The following is a 25,970-nucleotide window of genomic DNA, read 5'->3' on the forward strand; positions in this document are numbered from 1 at the left end:
TTGACAGTGACACAAGGCTGATACTTTTATTAGTATTAATAATCTTTAATTATACATCTCTGTACATTTATAAAATGTTACATTGTCCACAGTTCTGATTAATAGGTTATATACAAACACTACTGCAAATCAGGGTTCAACCGGTTATGCCATTTCAGTTCAGTCTCTTCCGTGGATCTTCAGGAACTGGGTCTTGGCACGTCAGTTTTGGTCAAACAGCATAAAAAGAGAGGTTCAGTTTTACCTAACTTTAGACACCAGATAATGGAGGGTTCACCTTTCCAATGAATCACTGCAAAGTACATAAGAGAGCAGCTTCCAGCTGTAATGTTCCCTTGGCCATCAGCAGTTGAGCCCGAGACCGGTCCAGTGATCAGGGACCATGAGGAAGTATTTGTCCATGGCCTCACAGAAACGTGATCGGTACAGCTCTGGTGACACCACCGTGGGCATTTTACCTGTCAGGATGGAAAGACCATAACACGCGTAAGTGTCTTAGCTTCTACTGAGAATATCAGAGATATGAATGTATTCAAAACAGCATAACTGTACCTTGACCTCCAAGAATCCCAGTAGATTTGACCACCATCTCCAGCTTTTTATCCCATGTGAAAGTCCGGATATAATCTTCAAATATACAACAATTTTAACAACCACTAAAAGGAAAGTCCGAAATGGATTTTACAATGACATGACATTTTCTCACCTATGATCCCCACCACTAGCTCATCCGTGGCATCATCACGGCCCACCAGCAAGGAATAATCAATGATGAGGTGGCTGGATAGGAAATGGGCGTCGCTGAGGATGGCAGCACGCAGAATGGCCTTGCAGTGGGAGCGAATATAAAGGGGATTGTCATGCACCAGTTTCAGGAGATTCTCATCTAGGAGCACCACCTCACAGCTCTCCTTTCCCTGATCCGTCTTCACGTTCCTGTTTCTCAGGGATCCCTTCAGGTCAAACACCTGCACAAAAACAGTAAAGAGGACTGTAAATGTGAGCATAAAAAGACCCAAATTGTCTTTCAGTTTTTCTGAAGCACCAATGTCAAATCAGTTATAAGCTGCAGATTTAAAGGCTTAAAGGCTGTTTTCTTTAAATGAATATACCTGTGCCATCTTTCTCCCATAAAAAAGGTTTTCCATCACCAACAGGTCCAGTTTCTTCTCTGTGTTGTTCTGAGAGTTCTTGTAGCCGATACGGTACACTCCCAGAATCTTAGCAAGTGCTGTGGGCCGCTGTAAAACAGATGCAAAAAAAAAAAGGAATTTAGAAAGAAAAAACTAAAACAGGCCGAAAAATGCTGCCTCATACAAAGCTATGACAAGACCTATACTGTATATATACAGGTACGTACAGTATACGCTTACCTTTTGCTGAACTGATCCTGTGATGTAAGTAAAGTAGTGGGGTGCAAAGTCAAGGAAAGACTGGACCTCTAATCTGGGCATCTGCTTCAAAATAAAACGATCATCTGAGGAGAAACAGCACCTTTAGCAAAACACATCCAACAAGTCTACCTTGATAAAATTCAGTAAAGAATCATCTGTAAATCTTCAAGTCTGTAAGTCGCACCTTCAGTGGCGTAGAAAACTGCGCCGGACTTTCCGCCACGAGCCTGCCAGTTGACGCAGTGGGAGAGTGATCGCACAAATTCATCCTCTGAGCTCTCCATAATCTCTTCCCGCATCTTATGAAACTCTTCGGCGTAGTAGATCCGGCAGTAAAACTTGGCATTGGCATCTGAGAACTCTGCATCAAAAGTATAATTTTCAGATGTTCATATTTGTATTATACCAATTATTATCATTTTAATCAAACAGCTAATTTATTTATACATCAAATCTGTGAAAACATTAAATTCTCCCTGTTATGATATTTTAAAGTTTCCTAATTTAGTTAGTCTCCTACAATACTGTAGGTTTATATGCATCCAAGGTAAAACACACTTACATTTTCTTATAATATACACTGCAGCATCACCTATTTTCTCACAGTCTAAAACCATTCGATGAAGGATATGGTCTCTCTAAACCCCTCCTCTGATTGTTCAGATAATTTGTTGTGATTGTTACAGCACGGCAAAAAACTGAAATGCCCATACATAACCAAATCTGAATTTCAGTTCTAGAGGCTTCTTTAGCACCTATTTACTACTATTTAATAATATTGACCTAACTATAAGGAATGTTTTCACCTGCCATTTGAGACTGATACTCACGCAGCTCAATGTGTGGGTTTCCGGTCTGCTTCTTCTGTTTGTCTCCGCCTTCAGGATCCTCTGCAAAAGAGATCCCATAAACATTTAGAAAACTATACATCACATGCTATTTGTAAGTGGCTACAGAGCTCAACACTAAGGATTTTTTTTTTCTACTCTCCCGGTTCGGCCACTGGTTTAAATGTTTACTTGCCTAGCCAAAATTATGAGGTTATGACACCACAAACTACTTGCTTAACTCGTGTAAATTTCAAATATTGTTAAAGACAAGTAAACTGCTAATTCAAAGCATGCACAAACGAAAAGATAAATGCAATCTTTGTAAACAGTGCTTTTCAGGTTGGTCTTACAATAATTTTCCGGTACAGAAATTGAATAATCAAATGTAAAAAAATTGCGTATAATTTCTGGGCACGTGCGCACAAAACTTTCACACGGAACGCAAGTATTAAATAGAGTTCTCTTTTGCGTATTCTTGTGCTTGAATATTTAAATTGGCTAGTAAAACTATCGTGAAGGTGCAACACTGTCCTGATCCAGCAAATGACAGTTCCGTCTACTGTCCCCGGGCCATCAGGCAGTCCTTATTGTCGAGCCCTGGGCTAGTATTTGGTAAAATGTGGTTTGGCTTACTGAGTGGGTCAGCATCAATGCTACTGCGGTTCAGCTGTGACATGCTGCTGTCACTAGGTTTGGCTGGGCTGTTCTTTGCTCTACTCTCTCCAGCACTATAGATGGCAAGAGAAGAAGAAATTAGCTTGCTGTTTTACCAATATACACTGAGAAAATACAGCAAATAAGGGGAATGAGTGATTGATGTACCTAATGGCCTGAGATGTGTCGTCACCTCCGCTTTTCGATGTAGTCTTTGTAAGCTCTTCAAGGGCAGTTTTATATTCTTTACAGCTGGATGATGGAAATAGAAGAATTAGGATAATGTTTAAGAAATCAGTGAAACAAAACTGCAGTGACATTTCAGCTATATATATTGAATATTTATTAAGTATTTGATATTAATTTTTGACAAAATTAAAATGAATCCCTATCATTAATATCACAATGAAATTAACATGACTTTACGTCTATGCCAGTTGGCCAGCTTCACAATTTGTAAGTACAAGAACATTAACACAATATTTTAATAGTGTCTCATTTAAAATGCTGATACTACTGAGAAGTTTGATTCGTTTTTCAGAAATCTGGAAGCAAGTCTGCTTCAGTGAGTGACTTGGTTCACAACATTGATTTACTGGATCTACTTTGCAAAAATGTCTGTTTAGTTAAAACAATGCTTCCTCCAAATGAACAAATAGACAAATATAAATATCTAAATATCTATAAATATCTAATTTTTAGTTATTTAGATTTCACATTTACCCAATTAGCAGATGCTTCTATCCAAAGCGACTTACAAATATGGAGAACAATAGAAGAGATCAACCCAACAATAGGGCAACAATATGCAAGTGCTGTGACTATTCCCAGTTAGTCTGACACAGTACATGTAGAAAGGTTGTGTTTTTTTTAGAAATAAGAATAGTAAGTGTTAGTCAAGTGTTATAGTGTTAATAATTATAAGTGTACGAAAGCTGTACCTGAGTGCAAAAGCAATGATGGAGCTGGGTTCTCGCTCACACACTGCTATAGGGACTCTCTCATGCTCATACATCAAATAGTGTTTGTCTGGGTCACTAACATATCAAAAAAAAAATTAAAAAAAATAAAGACCTTTATTAGCTTGAGAAGAGCATTGATTTGCTTTTTAGCATCCACAATATCACAACAGCCTTACAAAGGGAAAGGGATGGGATTGTAGCTGTTGCCCGGTAACAGGTTGGCCAGGATGGTTTTCATGGTGGACTTTTCCTTTACTTGACTGTCATTAGATCCAACTAAGTGTCCATCAAACATGTCTAAACCAAAAAAGAAGTACAGAGTAAATCATTTGGGATGTTTATGTGATTTAAAACACCAGCAAGTGTTCAACGTAAGTTTACCCTCTGGAATGCTGAGAGAATCCTGATCAGGAAAAGATGGTCCGCTTGTAATGACATCAGAAGCTTGATCAGCCGGAGACGGTAACTGTAGTAACGATGAGGTCCCTGAACTTGATGGAAATGTGTTGAGATGACGGTCCTCTGTGAGAAAAGGCTGTGAGTCGACTGTGCGCAACAATCAAGAACTATTTTAAGATGAATAAAGGACCAATGATCTCACCTTTCTCTCCATCCACTTGGGATGCGTTACGAGGAGAGGACTCCAAAGCACTAGTCTATGGATCAAAAACAACAAATAAATGATCAAAAGTATGTATGCTTTTATTTCAAGTCCAGGAGGTGGCTTACTTAAGCACAGGGTTCGAACCCACTACTTTTTGGTTACCAGCCCTAGATCCAACCAGGACAAGTTAGTACAAGGCCACCCAGTTGCCAACTAGTGGTCCAATAACTGTGCAATTGGGTAATTGATTTATCTAAAAAAAAAAAAAAAACCTCTGAAAACAAATTATTTCTATGATTTTAAGGGGATCCACTTAGAGAAGCAACCTCTCAGAGAGGGTTTTAACCTGCTAAAAATACTAATAAACTACCTGGTGATTAATACATTATTTACTAAATAAATTACTGACCTTGCTCTCATCTGATGTAGCTTGTCTGTGTCTGCCAGGACTGGGAGGAACAGATAGACGCTTCCTGCCTTTCTCTTGCTGGAACAAGTCCTGAAGTCTGAAGATGAGATAAAACATCGGTTCGATTTTCTAATGGCAGATTTTTAGTCCATCTCTATTGCTATATGACTGCAGTCGTCACCTGTTGTTCCAAGACTGCAAGGTCTCACACAAGCCCTGCTTTTTGACCACCACTGACTCCAGAACAGCTTGAAGTTGTTGTGGCGAGTCCTTTGCACTGGTCTGCAGACGCACTTGTAGCTTCTCTATCCAACCGCGAAGCTCGGATTCCTCCATCTAAGACAGAAGAATATTCATTTAAAGTAACTGGACATTGGTTAACACTTTGGATGAAATAAGTAAAGTCATGAAAAGAAATCTACGTCTTTCTGTGCAAACATGTCCTCCATTTTTTCCTCTCTGGTCTTGCTGAAAGTGTCAGTTTTTAAAGAGGTGAGACGGTCATCTATGGCCAGGTACACCTGAGCCACCCTACAAACGATGGAGAAATGATTCATTTAGCCGGAGGAGGTTAATAAGGATGGGTGAGAGATAGGGAATCTTACTTCTGGGAGAAGTCTTTGAGATCCTGCTGCAAGTTGGCTTTAGAGGGACCCTGGTTCCTGATGATGATCTTTGGAGACGGCAAACAGATCTCTAGCAGTCTCACTGAGATGTAGCTACAGGTGACAGAAGAGTGCAAACACATTTATATTAAAAAAGTTCATAAAAATTTACTTTTAAGATTCAAAGATATGAGATCTATACTGTGAAGATGCACACCTGAAGGAAGCCACCATCTGGTTGTAGGAAAAGTACTGGTGATAATCTTTATGGATGGAGTGGCCACAAGGCTCGGCGTTGGCCCGACGGGTGTACTGGTGACCATAAAAACGGAGCTCTAGATACTTGGCGAAGGACATGGACCAGGAGTCATTAGACAAAGGGACCACAGGAGTCACCTGAAATAAAAAAGGTAACAATTCACATGAATGATCCTGAAGCAAAAAATTATATTATATTTAAAAAAAAAAAAAATCAAAGTCTCCCCACGTTACCTGTTTACAGACACGGCACCATGAGTAGTTGAGGATCGTGTGCTGGTATCCGGGTACAGGCGAATCCAGCTCTTTCAGAACAATCTGGACACAGCCGCTACCGTGCACAAAGCGCCGAATGTGGTGCACCATGGGAGTCTCACAGTACATGCTGGGGCACTGGTAAGAGGGTCTGAATTGGACCCATATAAAAACGAAGGAAAACATTACAAAAATATTATAATGACACATTTAAATAAAGGTGTATTGTTGCTGTAGTATCAGAACTTGTGTAATGAAAAATGTTGGTATTGTGACCCTAGGAATGACAAAAATAAATGTGTGAATGAATAAATTACCTAAAACAGTATCTCTCCAAAAATACACCAAGAGTCAAGTCATTCTTGCCATAAAACTCCATTGTTACAATCCTGTAAATACATAGCAGATACATTAACAAACCTACACGTTAACTTTTACAAACCCAGAACACAGTTGTCACTCAATCATGTTAATGTTAATACATCTTGAATTAATATGATAATAATATAAGTGTACTGAGAGTTTACCATGGACTGACGCAGGGGTTTGGGGCATTATTAGATTGTGCTGATGAGCTACTGAACAGCACGCAGAGCCTCTGATGGTTGATTGGATTTAAACAGTCCAACTGAAACAATAAAAAAAACAATTAACTGTAATAAAAAAATATTTTTTTAATCATTAACTGATTTAAGCCCCACATTTCACATGCAGTGACAGTAAAATAATGACTTTCTCTCGCTACAAAAAAGTAACAATTTATTTGTTTAAAAAAAAAACAATTAGAAAACAACTATTTTTCCACAATATATACCTAATGAGTAGCCAATTCATTTTAGCTACATTTACAACTGGATAAAGGGATCCAAACATTTGGAAACAAGTTACAAAAACATCAACACTCATAAAATTAAAAGATGACCAAAACAAAAGTTTAAAAGTTTTGGTCCTAATTATGCAAAGCGCCTCACACTATTCAGAATGTGGAATAAAGTAAAAGAATAAACATAATAGATGATGAGAAACCCTCACCTTTGTAGCCCATGTCATTTCACTCTGTCCTGCCCCTTTATCATCTTCACTATCTGCCTTTATTGGTGCCTTTGTGGGCGGGGCTTCACGAAATTGCATTCCTTCTTTTTGCCGAATGCGTCCTCCCTGGGCACGGTAGTCGGCCAGCATGCGTGCCAGATTCTGACTGCTGCCTAGCTGGTCTGCTATACGGGCACTCGTGAGCTTGTGACAAGGCAAAATTTGGATGGTCCGTTGATGCGACACAGTACCATTAGTCAGGCTGCCAGAACTCGGGCTAGACTCTTTCAGCAACTGCCGCTTGCGGCGTCCGTCCAGCTCTTTCGAGTCCTTATTTAATAGAGGTGAGAGGTAAACCTGTTCTGGAAAATAATCCCGGCTAGGACAATGCAATCCAGCCCCCGTGAGCAAAAAAGGCTCCCGAAATGTAATAAAAGGTGAAATGCACAGGATAATGTCTTTTAGCTCTTGTTTGAATAAAGCTGAGATGGACTTGAGGCGGTCATCTGAGGAAGCTACATGCTCGGTCACATACAGGTCTGTGTCGTCCTGTAAGGGATCCCTGAAGAGCCGGGCTGGTGGAAGGGAGGTCTCAGAGCTTGTGCTGTCCTGATGGACCAGATGCTCCTCCAGCTCTTTGTTCTTCTCCTCCTCAACTGGCCCCTTGTTCACTTCCTGTGATATCTCTTTCAGGTCTGAATTCAGGAAAGGTGGTGTAACTGGCTGGGGAAAGCTGGAAGAGAAGGAGGAAAGGGGTGTGGAGGTCTTTATAATGTCTTCCTCTCCTCCAGAGAAGGAAGCAACGGATTCGTTTTTATTTATTCCGGGGCTTTCTCCGTCTTTATAGGAAGAATCTGAGATGGAAGTCTCTCTACTGTGGAGTTTGATAATCTCCTGAAGTCCTGGCTCAAAGTCTGCTTCTGGGAGAAGCGTGAGGCTAACGTCCCCCAGCGTGGACCCATCATTATCTTGGCTCTCCTTTTCCCCACCAGTCTCCTCCTCTTCCTCCAAAGTGGTGTTTTCCAGCAGACATGGGAAGGAGGAACTCTCAGCCAGGCTGGGAGGCATTGCAAACTCATCCATGAGGAAAGAGATCTCCAGCTGTAAGTGGTACGCCACACACACCATAAAAATGATGATTTCTTTCACCCGTGCCAATTCATACTCTGAGGCACCGCGGAGCTTAATAGTGCAGCCCAGCTGAGGAGGACAGCCCTCAAAAAACATCAGGGTCTTCAGTTCATCTGTAAACAGAGATTACAATTACTAATAAAAACCAAAAATATGCCAGACCTGAAAAATGTAAATAAAACTAATTTGGTGAAAATCATAAGTCTGATCACAACTGTCTTGATCAAGACTTGAATTTAAGCATCACATTAAAGTGGACGTACAGTATGAAAAATGGATGTCCATTTTCAGATTTGTTAAAGATTACACTGAATATCATTATTAAATTATTAGTGTTTTTAAAGATTAGCTTTTAGTTAGTGTTAGATGATGTCAAAAGGAACTGATACTGATAAATGAATAGCCAATATGGTACTTATCGCATCCCTAAAGGGAACAACTTTTAGTAAAATGAGAAGCAAATTAAAGCTCATTAATGCCATAAATAGTAACATACATTATAAATAGAGACTCACTATTTGGAAGCTGGAAGGAATGGAGGTAAAACTTGTGGCAGGTACCCAGACGAGGTTTCGTAAGGAGCTGATCCATTGAAATGACTAAATCTCCCTGTGTCATTCGACTTACACGATCCAGGACTTGCTGTGGCGATTAAAAAGAGAAAAACCAAAATAACTCTTCACAATTCATTATTGATGTTCAATGTGGGAATAATGTTTAAACAAATGCCTTAAAGACGGTACTAACAGGTTTGACATTAATCACAAGGCTAATGCCATGCTCCAGTAACATGTCCTGAGCGATACGGGACACAGTTTTCTCCACCAACACTAGGTTTGGTCGCACATCAGCAATCCTCTGAACATAGTTCTTCAGAAACTCATGCTCCTGTACAAAGCAAATTGTAAATGATAATTTTTTTTCAGATTCTTGCAGGTTTAGCATATTGTCTGGAGATAAAAAGTCTTGAAATCACATTTCAAGCATCACCTGCAACACAATTGGGTCAATGCAGGTGAACTTGGTCTCTTCTCTGTACAGATACTCAATAGAGCATTTGAGGAGAAGTATCTTGGGGTTTTTGATGTAAGGGTTCATCTGTTGAGACATTCCCAACACTGTTAGCACAAATATACAGTATGGCCTCCTCTGTGGCATAATGTTGAATCATTACAAACCTTTTTGTGTGCAATATTCTTTGAGCAAACGAAGCCATTTACTACAGCAGAGTCAAACTTCTTCCCCCCTGGAATCTACAAAATATCTAGTATTAGACTAATTGAACAGGAAAAAAAGTAAATTAATTGATTTTGCATCCACTTGTGTTCCTCACTTTTTTGATGTGGACAAACTGACGGATATCCATGTCATCATCACAGCTGCGCACATCCGGTCGCACCGTCTGCACCACCTGCCTCACCACAGGTACGATGATGTCACGCCAGGAGAGAGACAGTGATTCGCTGTAGAGCAGCTGCTGCAGCAGCGCCATCATGTGGCTGTGATTAGCAGACCTGAAGAGGAAGCATTAATCATGATATGTGCTTCCAAAAGTCCCTGAACTCATTTGTTTCATGTGATTGAAACAAACAAATCATGTGATTTTTATTTAGTGTTTACTATATATATTAGTATAGTATTTTACATGTTGATAAAAGTACAGCAACAGTTTATGAATACAAGTTATCAACCTAAAAATAACATCTTATATGTTGGGCAAATTTTTTTTTTTTTTTTAATCTTACAGTAAACGCTCCATCGCTTTCTTTTCCCCATTCTCTTCCCGCAGCTGGTCCAAGGAGCTGTGATGCCAGCCGAGAGGAGTGAAGAGCATTTCTTTAGCTTTCTCCTCAACCCTCCGATTAAACAAAGACTCTACAGAGGAGAAACCCATCAGCATAGGTAAGACAAGGGTTCATTTACACTACACTGTTTTTAAAGAAACATACCTTTCCTCATAAAGGGAGCATTTAATTGGTAAAAATGCAGTAAAGACATGCATACTTACAAATGACTTTTTAATTTAATGCTGTTCTTCAACTAAGCAGTCAGTTTAAGAAGATAATTAGGTGTAGTTTCGTCCAATACTTTCTGTTGCACTTCCCATAGGTGTCTTTATGATGAAACCTTATGATTCCCACAACAGCTCAAACTTTGATTCATCTTCTCATGATTCTCTTTTATTGGTGTATACCAACTTTAAGTTCTTTCTGACCATTCTACCCTTGTTTTTACTCACCAGATTCAGATTTATTTGAAACTTTAAATTAAACTTCAAGCTTTAAAAACACGTCTTAGTGATTCTAAACTTTTGAATGGAAGTATTGCTACAAACTGCAATTAAACACGCAAGAAACAATTACCTTTAATGAAGGCATCACTGATGGATATATGCTGACCTCCATCTTCAGAGAGCAGGACTTCCACTGATGTAGAGACAGAGAGTGCGTATGAGTCAGGACAGTCAAGAGCGGACATCGGAAGACACATTGGATTATATGGATTTAAATGTTGCAATAAGGCGATGCCTTAAGTCTAGTACATAACAATGGATTAGTTTCAACCAGTCTTTTTGAGGAAGTGGAAGTCAACGTTACTGCTTTGTGACTGTGAGGCATGCATGACATGGTAGCAAGCCATGCTTTTGAGGTAGTATGAAAAACTGGAAATGCATATGAAATGTTGGACTGGGAAGGGAAATAATGTGAGGCTGGGAAGGAAGAAATCAGCCATGCATGACTGTATGCTATAATTAGGGCTGTTACTTCAATTGTTAATTATATTTTAGAGGGTTGGACTAGTATTGAGTGGTGGGTGTCAGATCAGCAAGACATTGGTTCTGTTCTTAACCCTAGTGAGCTGCCTAGCATTTGTAAAAAAACAAGAAAATAAATATATTATAATATATTATTATAATTACAATTATTATAATAATTAAAATGTGTTTTGTGCTTAATAAAGAGGTCACACTATACATTTAATACAATAATAATTTCTTAGTTTTTTTCCTAAGGGGCACTTAAATTGTTAGTCAAAACTTATTTTTATACACAATAATTCTTTTTTTCATCACCATTTTACACCAACTCTTTGACCCAGAATATCAACCTGCTGTGCCTTTGACAATTCATCAATAAGGTTTCTATGCCGTTAGGTTGTAGCCTTAAAAGGTTGCTGCCTATGTAGACAGTATTTAGTGAGGCTGCTCGCTAGGGTTTGGAACAAAGCCAGTGAGTTAGTGCTGCTTTTGAAGCAGACAGAGGCAAACCAGGATGGCCAATGGGCCTCTCCGCCTCTCCTCACTTGGTGCATGGATGTCGGTTTCTGGGGTGAACGGGTCATGGGGCTCCATACTTTTTTGCTCGGCTTGGTAAGGAGGCACATGGGGGTACTTGGCCTGCTTCTTGATGTGGAAATTGACATTGTCCTGCTCCATGTTTAGGTTGATGGAGGCGGCTGAGTCACTGTCCACTGCAGAATGGAAACTGCTGACGGATGTTCTTTTGCTGGGGCTCGCCGAGTCTGGAAAATTGTGAGAGGGAGCCAGCAAGTTGGTAAAGGAAAGACATAATGACTGCAATAGGACAGTCAGCAGTCAAGGGGTACTTACTTGGTGTGACAAAGTCATTTTCATCTGCTAGCTGCTCAGTGTCACTGTCGTCAAACTTGATGTCTTTGAACCATGACGGTTCAGAGTGTCCCTCCAGAGAATTCACACTGTCACTGTCTGGAGAGGGGGTTTCTGAGAACTCTGTGCTCTGAAAGTCAACAAACACATTGCAATATGATGACAGAAGGAATCAAACCAATTACATTTTATTTGTAAAGTGCTAATTACAATAAACACAATCTAAATCAGAATTACAAAAATAGTGTATTCAGTTAGCGTGTAACTAGCCTGCTCAATTATTTTATAGTCATGTAATTTTAAAAGAAACTGAATATTACATTTAAAGGGACTGTATGTAAGTTTCTCCGCTAAAGGTCGCTTTTAAAACAATAACAAAGGCGTAGCTTTAATGAGCATGGAATCATGGGAGTTGTCATCTACACCTCCACAAAAAATATCTGCATATTTAATCTCATTCTAAGGAAATAGCCGCGAGTGCTGAATTACAACTGATACAGGTTACTGTATTTGATGAATAAAAATTGTGAGGTAATGCAGCACTGTTTTACTCGGTCAAAACAATCATAAATACATTCAACTGTGTTGAAAGTTATGTTAAAACGTTACTGTGCGTTCACTCGGTGGCTGGTATAACACACTTGTTGCACATTGCATTAAGCTACATCGTTATTAGAATATTACATTATAGAAGCTGGATGACTTTTGTTTCGCTAAATGGCATGAATAAGTTAATTATAAAATATATTATATAGGGGAGAAAATGGTGATTATGCCATGTTAGCCACTTGACCAAAAATGTGTTGTCTCTCAGGTATGGTACAAACATGTTACTCAGCGTAAATCAAGAAAATGTGAGTCAAACAATAAGACCATAACAATGATTAAGTTATAACTTATCTGTCGATAAAGGGATCCAAACAGTACTAGAACCGGAAATCGAGGGTAACGTGGATACGATGGCTAAAATTGTACATTTCTCTGGATTTAAACATTGTTGAAAACATTTGGGATAATGTAAGTACACAACTGAACAAAATATATAACACTGTGCTAGTGTTTTTTTGGGGGATATTTCAAAGCAAATATATTTCATCTTGTGCCTTTAACAAAATTATGGCACATATTTATACTTATACTAACCTGAAGAGGGCGATAGAGGGCATATTCATCACGGAAGATCTGATCATGATGGGTTACACAGTCAAGCCAGCGACCATCTACCAAAGCCTGCCCAATAGCTATGGCCTGAGCCCTGTGTCGGAATAATTGAAAGTTTAACAAAATTAACATGTTATAAGTTATTTCACTGTTTATTAACGTGAAGCTGCTTTGAAACAATCTATATTGTATAAAGCACTATTTACATAAATGTGACTTGTCTTAGAAGAATGCAAAGGAAACAAAAACTGTTATAGCTTAATTTATATTTTAATGTCTGACCACACTCGAAGATGTAATGAACCAAGTTCTTACCTAGTTGAAATAGTGCCGTTTCGTAAGAGCCAGTTGACCAACTCTTTACCAACAATGCAGTTGGGGTAAGTACGCAGCCAGTACCGATGGTCCTGAAACTCCATCCCTGTACTGTTGTGGCAAATTTTCTTCCATAGATCTTTAAGTTGAGAAGAATCCTACAAGATAATCAGCCATTATAATTATATAACAACATATATCACACATAATATAAAAGGGGGATTCTTCAACTATGGTACTCTTTGAGCTAGACAGTTTCAGAAAATAAAAACATTTCTACAAACAGTTTTTTAGTATCAGTTGGTTTCTCAATCTGTCTAGAATCCTTGCCTTAAGTTGGGTGCGATGATTTGTATTGAATAATATATATATATATATATATATATATATATATTGGCATTTTTATCTGACAGCCCAAGAAAACGCCCAAGTTCTCTTATTTACCAACAATATTGTAGCAATAATAAATAATATTGGTTATCAGTTGGTTTCTCAATCTGTCTAGAATCCTTCCCTTAAGTTGGGTGCGATGATTTCTATTGAATAATATATATATATATATATATATATTGGCATTTTTATCTGACAGCCCAAGAAAACGCCCAAGTTCTCTTATTTACCAACAATATTGTAGCAATAATAAATAATATTGGTTATCAGTTGGTTTCTCAATCTGTCTAGAATCCTTCCCTTAAGTTGGGTGCGATGATTTCTATTGAATAATATATATATATATATATATATATATAAATAAATAAAATAATAAAATATTTCTTACTACCTTAACTTAATTAATTGTATGTTTTTTTTTTGTTTTTACATTGACGTTTTAGTATTATAGCCCAAAATAATTTGCTGTTTAGCATGAACAGTGTCATTTCCACCACAACCTGTCTTTACCACCACAATGAACACCGTGGTGGAAATGACTGTGGTGGAAATGACATGTTCCCCCTTTTCCTCTAAAATATCATGCTATGTTAGCCTGTTAATATTAATTTTACAGTTAGCATTAAATATACAAAAATTACACATTATTAAATTAATTGTATCCAGTTATTTTTACCTCCATGTGAAATATGAGCCGTTTGGAAATGACGGCCAATAAACATATTCTCAGTTTTAGTCAAATTTACCTTGATTTTTCTTTTTTTCGTTACCCCCTAAAGAGGTCACCCTTTCACCCAGCCATGTGTTCACTGTGGAGTTTCTATTGCTATGGTTACTAAGTATTCAAACCTAAAACAATGATCCCAGGATTCTATTTTGTACAGTGTGGTGGAAATGACAGTGAACTCAAGGGACAAGGGTTCTACTTATGAAATATATAAGAAAATGTGAATAAATATTGCAATATATAATATGTGTAATTGAATAGACATTATTTTATACTTAAAATCTACATTATTTAAATATTCAATTTAGAATTAAGTGAGTTTGAAGGTACAAAGTCTGGCTTAGGGACAGGGGGAAAACCGTAAAAAACATGCATTAAAGGCCTGATATTATATAATAAAAATAATGATTGAGCCATGACACATTTTTTACAAGTTCCCCTTAGGGTGAAGTAAGTCTGACAAAAACAAAAAAGAAGAAATGTTTTTAAGATTTTATTATTTCATCCAGGGACAAGAAAAGTACCATAGTTAAAGAATCACCCAACAATGCAAAGGTTAAGGAGAGTTGAGGAGGAATCTGTGAAAAACAAGTTCGTACCAGAAGGATCTTTCGCTCCTCTTCATTGTGGTCGGTTTTGGATACGGCCCGACTGTTCTGTGGACTAACTGAGTTCTCGTAGGCAGGAACAATGGCTGAGCCAGAACGGTCCAAAGACAGGTTGGTCACACTAGCTGACCTTAACACAAGCAATAAATGGATAGCATTGTATTTATAGTCTGCAAACATACAGTAAGCATTGAAATGAGTAAAGAATCTTTGGCCAAAATACACCATAATCACCTCTTCCTGGCCGGTGACTTGCCCATATCCTCTTGAACTACTGTAAGTCTGGAGCTGAGACCACTGTTCTGAGATTCCTGATGACTAGTGTGATCACACACACACATACATGCAATTGAAAGTCAGTGACATCTTAATCGTTTCCCTTTGAAATACTATGTTAATAAATGACAGTCAAGCTTTGCATGAAACAGAGTTACACTCAAGTGCAGCAGCATGTCTTCGCTAGGAGGTCATGCAAAACAAAAGTAACACTAAAACTCACTTCTTCCTCATCCCAATGGAATTTTTTCTATGCATGGAAAGAGAAAGGAGAAAAGATGAGAATCGAGACAGACACACACCACAGAAGAAGCCAGCTGATTAAATAAAGGTGAGCAGAGAGGGTTAAAGTTTCATTTGCATCATAAAAGTCCTGTGACTGCGTTATACGTAATTTGTCATGGCGGGGGAGTAAAAAAAGAGTAAACATTGGTCAAAATGGGAGGGAAAAACTGCAAGTTCTGACTTTGCTCAAAACCTTATTTTGAATAACAATGCACACTGTCTAAAAACTGTCTGCAAGTCTAAATTATTTGAAGACCCTAGCAAAGTGAATCCCACAAAACATGTCCAGTTCATATTTCACTCCAAAAATTAAAAATTCATTATATTAAGCCTTAAAGAATAAAGAAAATTAAGCCTTTTGGGACAGTTAGGTTTTTTTTTTTTTGCATTGTAAAATTACTTTTATGACAGTTACTTTTTTTATTCCAATTTTTCTCAATGACTTTCTCAATTATTAAATCAACATAAGTGAAAGATTTAAAATAATAAACAATTTAATTAATATATTATTGTTTATAGCTTAATTTTTCTTACTGGTCCTAAACAAAGGCTTAATTTTCCTTTAAGGAAAATACAATGTATTATTTTCTTTTTTGTTTTTTAATGTGAAACATAACCCCAGACATGTTCTTGACAGGTTTCATGCTTTATTCCATTTAAAATGATTTCAACAGCAACCATTTTTTAATGAAGATAAACTTCAAAGAAACAATATATTAAAGGGTTAGTTCACCCAAAAATGAAAATTAAGTCATTAATTACTCACCCCCATGCTGTACCAACCCCGTAAGACCTTCGTTCGTCTTCGGAACACAAATGAAGATATTTTTGATTAAATTTGAGAGCTGTATAACTACCACATTGGCTCCTAAGGGACTGCCTCTTGACGGCCCAAAAAGTCAATGAAGAAAATGTTTAAATATCCCAAGTGACTACCGTGGCTCAACTATATGTTTATCAAGCGACGCGAATACTTTTTGTGCGAAAAAACAAACAAAAATAACGAGTTTATTCGACTATTTCTTTTCTTCCTTGTAGGCCAGAACGAGACTTCCTTAGATTTCCACGACGCATGCGCGAGAATTGCGATCTGAAGTAGTGTAAGCTGGTGTAAGCAGATCGCAAATCTCGCGCATGCGTCGTGGAAATCTAAGGAATTCTCATTCTGGCCTACAAGGAAGAAAAGAAATAGTCGAATAAACTCGTTATTTTTGTTTGTTTTTTCGCACAAAAAGTATTCGCGTCGCTTGATAAACATATAGTTGAGCCACGGTAGTCACTTGGGATATTTAAACATTTTCTTCATTGACTTTCTGGGCCGTCAAGAGGCAGTCCCTTAGGAGCCAATGTGGTAGTTATACAGCTCTCAAATTTAATCAAAAATATCTTCATTTGTGTTCCGAAGATGAATGAAGGTCTTACGGGGTTGGTACAGCATGGGGGTGAGTAATTAATGACTTAATTTTCATTTTTGGGTGAACTAACCCTTTAAGGTTCACTTTTCTTTGTACATCCCATGATATTTCTTAACTACCAATTTGCTTCTATACTTTTGATGAATCATAAATCATCAGGCAGATACTTGATTAGATGGACCTTGGAGGGCCAATCCTCCAACAGTCCTCATATGAAAGAGATAAACAGCAAGAGAAATGAGTATGGTAAGAATGCAGTGTTAAAACAGAGCAAGGAAACACCATAGGGAAAAGGTAACGTGAGCAGGAACAGTGGAATAGATAGTGATATGTCTTTATGCCCTGCCCCTTTTCTGTAGTTTTTTCACCTTTGCCAGGCCAGGTCCTCTTCCAGGAAGATGTTTCGGCTAGCTTTGCGCCCCCCCACAGGTGTGCGTGGTTCGGTGGGTTCCAGCACGCACACAGAGCAGGCTGAATCTGACAGAGCGCTGAGATCTTCTCCGATGGAACTCGAGTCAGCTGAGTGAGCGTAGCTCAACGCTATCTTACGACAGTACGTGCATGCCCGTAAATCACCTGCAGTAGGGGGATATGATGCCAAAAGAGAAGTTAGACCAAGGTTATTACCGCTACAGCTAAAACTATTAAAACATTTCTGTTAATTAAAATAAGCTGAAATAAAATAAATTATAAAATATTTGTTGAAAAACATAAACTACAGGTAAATCAGAAATGTTGCCCTGGCAATAACTGAAATAAGTTTAAGTTGAGGCACTGAAATTATTAACTGGAAATAAATAAACAGTAAAACTAACTAAAACCGAAATACAAATAAATGAAACCTAAATGTAATATTATTAGCCAATATTTTTTTAAAAAACAAAACCAATAAAATAAAATTTCACATAATGAAATGACTAAAAATTAACATGAAAATTCAATAAATATAATTTAAATGAGCAAAAAATAAACAAAAAATAAAAATTTCTAGGACTCTTACTAATGTAACCCCCGTTTCCTGAAGGAGGGAACGGAGACGTTACGTCTGACAGATGTCATGGGGTCTCGCCTGGGAGCCCAAATCACCTCCAAGTGGTAACAAAATGAGCCAACCATTGGCCAGTGAGATTTGCATGCCGAGTCACACCTACCCATCCATATGACTGGCATTACTCACTTAACTCATGTTTTGCTGAGGACTCGAGACAGGGATCTCGGCCATTCAGTGGTGGTTCGGGGTTGTGGCAGGAGGACATAACGTCTCCATTCCCTCTTTCAGGGAACGAGGGTTACATTAGTAATCCAAACGTTCCCATTCAGTCAGTCACGTTCAACGTTACATCGGACTGACGTCATGAGGTCCCTATGGAAATTGTCATAGCCACTGAACTGTGTTACGAATGTTGGAGATGCAGATGCTAGCAAGCTGCCATGAGACCTTTTGGAAAGTGCTCTCAATTTTTAACAACGGATTTGGCTGTCAAGAGAAATAAGGGAATGATTGTGATATAAAAATGAGTAGATTGTTACATCAAAAAAATAAGTCCATTTAAATTTTGATTCAATATTAATTAATCAATTTCTTCAAGCCCTAAATATTTGTTATATATCATACATTTTCCAAGGACTCCCTTGTCATCCCCACAGGGACTACTGTACTCTGTCTATATGTCTATGTCTATAATATGTTTGGGGTCCCAAACCAGCCTGAATACAAGAACAACCGAAGTAAGATTACAGTTTCTGTTTTGAATTGTTAAGGTGAGTTTAAAGCATTAAAATCAAGCAAATAATGAGGCTTTTTAAGCAAGTACTGATTCCTCCTAAAAGGTCAAAGTGCACAGACAAATTCTTACCTTTTTCAGAATCACGCCAGTTAATCCACAAAGTTCAAAATGCACACAACCACTTATCTATATAATGACATTATATATACAGTAGATCAGTGACTACAACCCATTTAAATCAAAGGCCAAAAAACACTGCAAACACAAGCAACATGCTAGAGGTGCTCTTACTCTTAATCTGACAAAGCTGCTCGTCTCCTTGTCGAAAGCCTCTTTAAAGAGGCTACGTCCACAAACCTGCGGTTAGAACGAGTCCCTCGCTCCCCAAAGCAAACACCCCAACAACACTCACCCGTGTAGCCCATGAACTTGCCAGGAATTTCCTGGTTGCAGCATCGGCTGCAGAAGATTTGGCCGCAGAGTCGACAATGGTGACGCCGTCGGAAGGTTGTGAACTTCTCATTGCAGTCGTAGCACTCTTTACACTGGCTGTCCGGCATCCAGTATTGTTTCAGATCACTGTCCTGAAACATACAGACATGATTCACATCTCTTACATCCAACTGCAACAACAACAAAACAACACTATTTTACTCTGTAGTGGATTCCATTCACATCTGAATTAGAGATCGACCGATATATCGGTTTACCGATATTTAAGGATTTTCCCATAATCAGGTATCGGTTTTGTAATATCGGATTGTGGGCGTTTTGAGAATTCTGCCATTGCAGCATCGTGTCTGTAGCCTGAATTTGTCATACTAATGGAGGGATTATTGGGTCAGATTGAAAACTAAAAGTCTAAAACTAAAAGTTGAAGTCAAAAGCTAAAAGTCTAAGTCGAAAATGAATTTGGTATTTAGGATTAGGCATTTGGTATTTAGGCACTTTATTTATTATTTTTTGCACTCAGACCCCTATTAGTTTTTTTTGTTTTTTTTGCACGAACCCCCCATTAGTTGGGTTTTTTTTTTGTAAGCTCAGTTGTGTGTTGTAATGTGTCAAAAACAGAAGTATAACAGTAAATAAATATTGGTTCTGCATATCTGTTATTTTTGAGCTCATAAACATGCAAATAATCAGTATCGGTTATTAAAAAATCAATATCGGTCTATCACTAATCTAAATCATTGCTTCTTTTGTTTATAAGCTTTAAGTCATTTGTATAGAAATTGTCCCATTTAGTTTATTTGAAATCAATACCTGACTTTTCCCCTCCATGATCTCCTTGAGTCTCTTCAGGGCTGTGCGTAACTGGACAGCAGTTCGGGGGTCGTGGTTGCCCAGAGGGGCTTCTGATTTCCGTCGACCTTCTATAAATGCAAAGAAACACACAAGCACCAGTAATGTACAAATTAAGATGTTAAACCTACTCTAAAGTACAATATGCAGTTGAAAATACATGGCACACATGCTCATTCAAAGCCAAAGCTTGCAGTGAAATATCCACCAGCACTCTTGATTCCATCAAGAATTGCTTATGTAAGCCGGCATAGGCCATTTTTGTGGGATTATGATTCTCAAGAATAGATTTAAAGAATAGAAGCATATGAAATTACTAAGATCAACCACTAAATGTTCAGTTCACAGCACCAAAGGTAGCTTCAGGCAGTTTGTTCGGCTCACCCTTTCACATGCAACAAATGTGGTTCATTTAAAACTATACACTGCAAAAACTATTTTCTTAATCAGTATTTTTGTATTATTTTCCAGAAAGCACATCATCATTAAAACATGATACATTTACTTAGAGATTCTAAGACTGGTTTTCAGATAAAACAAGTTTACCTTGACTTAATTGGGCAGTAGTTTAGCTATTTTGGCCAATGTGGTAAGAAAAATAGATCTAATTAAAGATAAAGTCTCTGCAAAATAAGACTTAGTATATTTGATTCTCAAGGACATTTATCTTATTAATTTAAAGATGTAAAGAAAAAAAAAATACTGATAAAGAAAATCCTTTCTTTACAGTATACACATATACTCCAAATCAGTGCTGATGAATTCAGATAATATTTTCAGGGAAATAAAATAAAGAATCCTCACCTTCCCACTCCACTGTGAACAGAAAGGAACATAAACACAACTTTAGCCTAAAAGATTTCTGCACGTTATAAGTTTATCGGTTTAATTAAATGCAATTAACATCCCCAAAATCCTCTTGTTTGAAGCTTCCTAATAAGTGGGGAATACTCATTTCCCACTCAAATTTTGGCCATAACTCCAGAACATAGTTCTACAGGTTTATCGTTACACAAAAAACAAATTTCATTTATTTCCTGAATTGTTGCCTGAGTTTTCACTTACAGAAATGTCCAGTGGCCCTCCTGAGAGTGGATTATTTGAGTACAGAGTCTAGCCTTTGAATCAACTGTTATCTTCAATGATAAACCCTGTGAGAACCAGGCTGCAATGACTAGTCATCGATCAAAGAGATCAATGATAGGGTTGCCTTTTCTAACTCTAGAAAGCGCATGTTTTAAAGAATTCAGAACGATAGTTTTATCTACAGTAAAACACATGATTTTAGCATCGTCTTCTGTAGAATGTGACCGGGTCAATATTTCACCCCAATATAAACAATTGTAAAACCAGGATGTTAATTGTGGATAGACTAAAAGACATGTAAATTTTTTTTTTCTTTTGTACCCGAAGCAGTGGATGTTCTTCGGAGAATCTCCGGATATTTCCTGTGGGTTTCAGAGCCATGTATGGAATGGGAAGGACTTGACCAGGTGTGCCGTGGCCCCTGCGGTGATGATGAAGCCGACTGACTTTTCTCTGTCACTGAAGGAGGCCGTCCTTCCTCTGAATGATTGAAACCAACAGAAAAGCTTGGTCAGAAGGTGGAAGATTCATGAGGAAATGGTGGATTTTGGGTAGAAATTTTGTGGTGATTGTCTGATTTTATTGAAAGAATTTGCATTGTGTTGACATTTCTTCTTTTAATTTTCTTATTCCGAAATCATTTTTCCCATGTATTAATTCTATACTTTTATTTAATTGCTTTACTTTCATTTCTGTACAAAAGCTAGACTTACCAAGCTTAGCAAGCTTTTTTGCTGGTGCAATGTTTGCACCTGTTTTTTCTAAAAGGAATGAAAGGGAGAGGTTAGAGAGTTGATCGCTATAACTGTAGCTTGAATTGAAGAATTTACAGATAATCACACTGATTAACTGTAAATCAAGACTAATATTAAAAGAAATGTAATTTGAATTCAAGGAACTTCTCTTTTGTAGTACGTCAGATTGTTCTTTAGCTCCAATGAGTTGATGATTGAATACATTACATAAAAATAATCATTAATCATTATGTCAAACACAAATGCAACTTCGTTATAACAGAGCAAAAGAGAATCTGTGTGTCCTGTCATACTTATAAAGACTGAAATGTTGCTAAACCTGTCTGATTTTCTTCCTTTTCTTAATTAAGTACACATACAGTTTTCTTTGGTGTTCTTTAGAGAACATCATCTTTTCACAGTGAGCTTTTGTTTTTACCCCTCAATTTCGAGTGTACTACTTCTTTAATGGAGAGCATTTATTCAATCATCTATTGCTGTCACTTCAGTTTGGAGTAATTTTCCTATGCTTTTATAACTTAATTTTAATAATTCCCTTTTCAGTTGTGTACTGCAATGCTTCTAGCAGAAATAGCCTGTTGAGACTATAAATAGGGACAAAAAAAACAACAACATGAGAGTAAAAGAAGTCGTGGAGTGGAATGCACACTGTGTTCTTGGCACATCTCGAGCACTGTCACATGACTCTTCAATACAATTCCCTGCTCTGCCATTCGGGAATTTCCAGCAGAATAGCTATTACAAAACCTTGAACTTTTATTTCAGAAATCAAACGTTACTCAAAAGATAAAAATGATTGCAGTTAAGGTTTGGTGTTTGGCCATCAGTAATATAAAATCCTATGCATCCATCCAAATAAGTGCTATTGATCCATTAAAAGGGACTACATTCAGATAATTGCATAAAGCAAGATATCAATGAATCAGTGTTTGATGACAGAAAACAAACAACTTTAGCCGAAAAGATTCAGTGATGATGTCAGAAAACAAACGGTAAAACTTTGAAAACAAATGAATGATTTATAGACTTTTAAAAAGAAAAGAAATGCAGGTGCAGATGTTGAGTATGGCATAATGGCGAGAAATAAATCTGTTTCACCTTTGTTGAAGCGGAACAGACTGACGAAGGAGCTGTAAGCGGAGCGCAGGGGCGGCTCATCCTGCTCGGGGGTCAGGGGTTTGAAGTGCGTTAGATGGGAGGGACTGATGGGCGAGAGTGGCGCCTCAGAGCTCCAGTCCATCTCAGCCTTGTCTTCGGCAGCCATGTCACTGCCCCTGCAAATTCAGAGCAAACCAATTCCAAACATATTGTTTTTTTTTTGTTTTTTTTTTATTTGGTCATGTCATGATTTTTTGTTACTATTTTGCAAGTGCCTGAGCATTACAACCAAACGAATATCTTTTTTTTTTTTGCTACAGTAGGTGCATTTAACAGAAGTATTCAAGAAAGAAATGAAATGAACAAATATAAAAATAAAACTCTACATAGACTTCACGGTATAAAATATACATTGATACTTATAAAAGTATTATTAAAGTTCTCAGAGCAGTGAGAGGTTGATTTTCTCTTAGTTTATTGTTGATTTTATTAACATTGCTGGTTACTAGAGAACATGTCAGCAGCGTCTTACGTCCCATCAGTGTCACTGAACGCGGATTGACAACAGAACCGGAAGACAATGGGCTATATGCACGCATAAGTTCCGTATTTGACGTAAGGATGCTCGTCCATTTCCGGTTGTGTAGATTAAAGCGGAGGAAAACCGGAGAAAACGGGATTATGGCAGAGTCTTCAATATTTACTGTCCTCCCGTCTTTGAAACGAAACGTATACGTTTAGATGTAATTTTATATATAGTTATATTTATTTAATATAATTTTAAAAAGAAGCATAAACACAACGAGGGGTGTCTGTTTTATCTGTTTTTGTGACTAACGTTTCATTAGTATAACCATGGAGTATAAAATTCAATATAAATTCTCAGTATTGCATTGGACTCTATGATCGGCAGAAGTTATCGAGCATCCTTAATCCCTTACCGGAAATAACGCCGTGCATAGAGCCCATACAATGTTTAATAGAGTCGGCAGTAGTTTTTGTAACTTTTGGACCAAAATGTATTTTCGATGCTTCAAAACATTCTAACTAACTCACTGATGTCACACTACTTTGATGATGTCTTTATTTCCTTTCTGGACAAGGACAGTATATCGTACATACATTTTCAATGGAGGGACAGAAAGCTCTCGGACTAAATCGAAAATATCTTAAACTGCGTTCCGAAGATAAATGAGTGAGTCATTAATGACATAATTTTTTGGTGAGCTAAGCCTTTAAACCTACTTATATTTATACATTTTGTTTATATGAAAGGTTTCAAACCTAAAATTATGCCATACTATTTTATTTAGAATTTCTTATTACATTTTGAATATGTTAACTTCACAAATATCCTTAAATAACCCCACAGAAATAAATTATGCACAATTTTGATTAAGAGGTACACGTTTGATAAAATGCTGCTGTTTCGTACTATTGATGTCTTTATAAATGATGAATCCCCATTGCATTCTAAACAAAACCTTTCTAATTTCAAAGCAACTCTAGGAAGTCAGTCATGTGAACTATGTAATGTTAACCTCACTTAAAACATGTGATTATTACATCACAGGATTGCTGACTACAGAACAAAACTTGACCAAAAATTTACAATGAAGACTAAAAGAAAGTTAACCTTATAGTACTTCTGGACAATGTTCTGGACAATACCAAATTGAATTGTCAGTTCAAACACTCAAGACAATTAAGATTTATAAAATGATTCCTCTAAGCATGTCAGTGAGAAAGTAATAACTAATGATTTATCATATATTATCCACTGATTTTAAAAACAGGATGTTTACTTTAAAGTAACTGTATGTGACCAATTGATGTGTATAGAATAATGGCTCAAAAAGGCAGGAAAACGAAAACATGAGTTTTAATATGTCATGTGATTCCCTGAGAATTGTACTATGGCGAAGGCCTACGTATGTGAATACTAATTATGACGTTAGCGGTACCCCCATCCAACCAACTAACTGCCCACATTACCAGTGCCACAAACTAATGTCTGCCTTTCACGAAATTAGGCAAGTGTACTACTAGTGCTCCCTTCACATGCTATTGGAATTATCGGGAATAGGCCTACTTGTTTCTTGTTTAAAAAAATGTACATGAATAGCCTTTCAAGTCAATTTGAATACGATAAGCTCATAACCACGACGTCAGAAGTGGGAGGTAGGAAATTTCCGATAGCAGGCGTCATTCAGGAAGCCTTCGCCATAGTATGACAAGTTCACATTCCGTAGCGTTTATTTTACTTTTATCATATACGTCGAGCTAACTTTAAGACTGCTGCAGAGCGTTAATTCTACGTATACATTATTAAAAACACGGTGTTACGGCAGGAAAAGTGTTTATTATTTTAGAAAACTCAAAACACAAATCATGTGTGAAGTGGATGAGGAAAACTATAAATAGGTTTAGCGCATCGGTAAATGCATATTAGAGAACATGCCGACACATAATAGAATATACAGAGCAAATAAATACAGATGAATACTGAGAATGAGATGCGTTACATTTAAGATGTGATGATGCTATATTATCGGAGAGTATTTCATTCATTTAATTTGCTAGGTTTATAATTCACACACATCTACTTTGTTTGTGGTTATTTGACATAATATATAACTTACACAATATATTTAACACACATAATTATTTACTAACAACAACGTCAAATTTCCTGTTTACATCAAAGGCCCCCGGTAAAGTTAGCAAAGCTAACGTTAGCTGCCTGATAAACTAATAACAGCATTCTTGTATCATAGCATAGCATAAATCTTAGACGTACCTGTACCATCGTTTTTACACCATGTCAATGACAGCTGTTTAGAGATGTCATAAATCCTTAATGCATTTAACCAAAAGACATTTTCAGTTAATTCCACCCTTGTGATGCTCGGCGACTTGATCAGACCCGCTTAATCGATTCAGAAAGTTCGTGTGTTGTTATGATATCGTGATCAGGCATAGCTAATCGATTAAAAATAGCCCTGTCATTTAAACATAGCCTATATAAACATTTATATATATATATTCAGGAAATCTCATGTT

At 37.4% G+C, this 25,970-nt stretch overlaps 1 protein-coding gene across 7 annotated transcripts; it reads right to left on the reverse strand.

The window, feature by feature from the left end:
- On the reverse strand, positions 1–25,866 carry pikfyve (phosphoinositide kinase, FYVE finger containing). 7 transcript variants are annotated; one of them, XM_039655397.2, is made up of 43 exons: positions 25,708–25,866; positions 22,908–23,083; positions 21,768–21,815; positions 21,376–21,534; positions 19,930–20,039; positions 19,079–19,250; positions 17,308–17,515; positions 15,463–15,489; positions 15,198–15,281; positions 14,955–15,093; positions 13,239–13,396; positions 12,906–13,017; positions 11,745–11,892; positions 11,489–11,656; positions 10,498–10,560; positions 9,880–10,009; positions 9,468–9,648; positions 9,313–9,387; positions 9,125–9,232; positions 8,882–9,022; positions 8,650–8,776; positions 7,004–8,247; positions 6,499–6,599; positions 6,289–6,360; positions 5,951–6,122; positions 5,676–5,854; positions 5,459–5,572; positions 5,276–5,384; positions 5,035–5,189; positions 4,854–4,950; positions 4,442–4,496; positions 4,222–4,362; positions 4,017–4,137; positions 3,820–3,915; positions 3,047–3,130; positions 2,858–2,952; positions 2,225–2,284; positions 1,579–1,755; positions 1,374–1,477; positions 1,113–1,241; positions 707–968; positions 553–627; positions 1–458 (listed from the first exon to the last, which is right to left on the reverse strand). In XM_039655397.2, exons 2-43 carry the CDS (start codon positions 23,071–23,073, stop codon positions 343–345), a joined length of 6,282 nt encoding a protein of 2,093 aa, XP_039511331.2. In that variant the 5' UTR covers positions 23,074–23,083; positions 25,708–25,866; the 3' UTR covers positions 1–342. The 7 variants fall into 7 exon arrangements, with proteins under 7 accessions (XP_039511331.2, XP_039511325.2, XP_039511335.2 ...); XM_039655391.2 differs by having other exon boundaries at positions 11,438–11,656; XM_039655401.2 differs by lacking the exon at positions 21,768–21,815.
- Between the last annotated feature and the right edge of the window lie 104 nt (positions 25,867–25,970).

This window comes from Pimephales promelas, chromosome 7, assembly GCF_988280905.1.
Source record: "Pimephales promelas chromosome 7, fPimPro1.hap1.1, whole genome shotgun sequence".
NCBI classification, from domain to species: domain Eukaryota; kingdom Metazoa; phylum Chordata; class Actinopteri; order Cypriniformes; family Leuciscidae; genus Pimephales; species Pimephales promelas.

What these genes read in the sequence shown, in the direction of transcription:
- pikfyve (XM_039655391.2), bottom strand. Translation starts at nt 23,073, where the DNA reads ATGGCTGCCGAAGACAAGGCTGAGATGGACTGGAGCTCTGAGGCGCCA. An exon ending in CAAGTTCATGGGCTACACGG is followed by an intron (nt 17,516 to 19,078) that starts GTGAGTGTTGTT and finishes CCCCTACTGCAG; the next exon opens with GTGATTTACGGGCATGCACG. An exon ending in CCCTCTATCGCCCTCTTCAG is followed by an intron (nt 11,893 to 12,905) that starts GTTAGTATAAGT and finishes GTTGACTTTCAG; the next exon opens with AGCACAGAGTTCTCAGAAAC.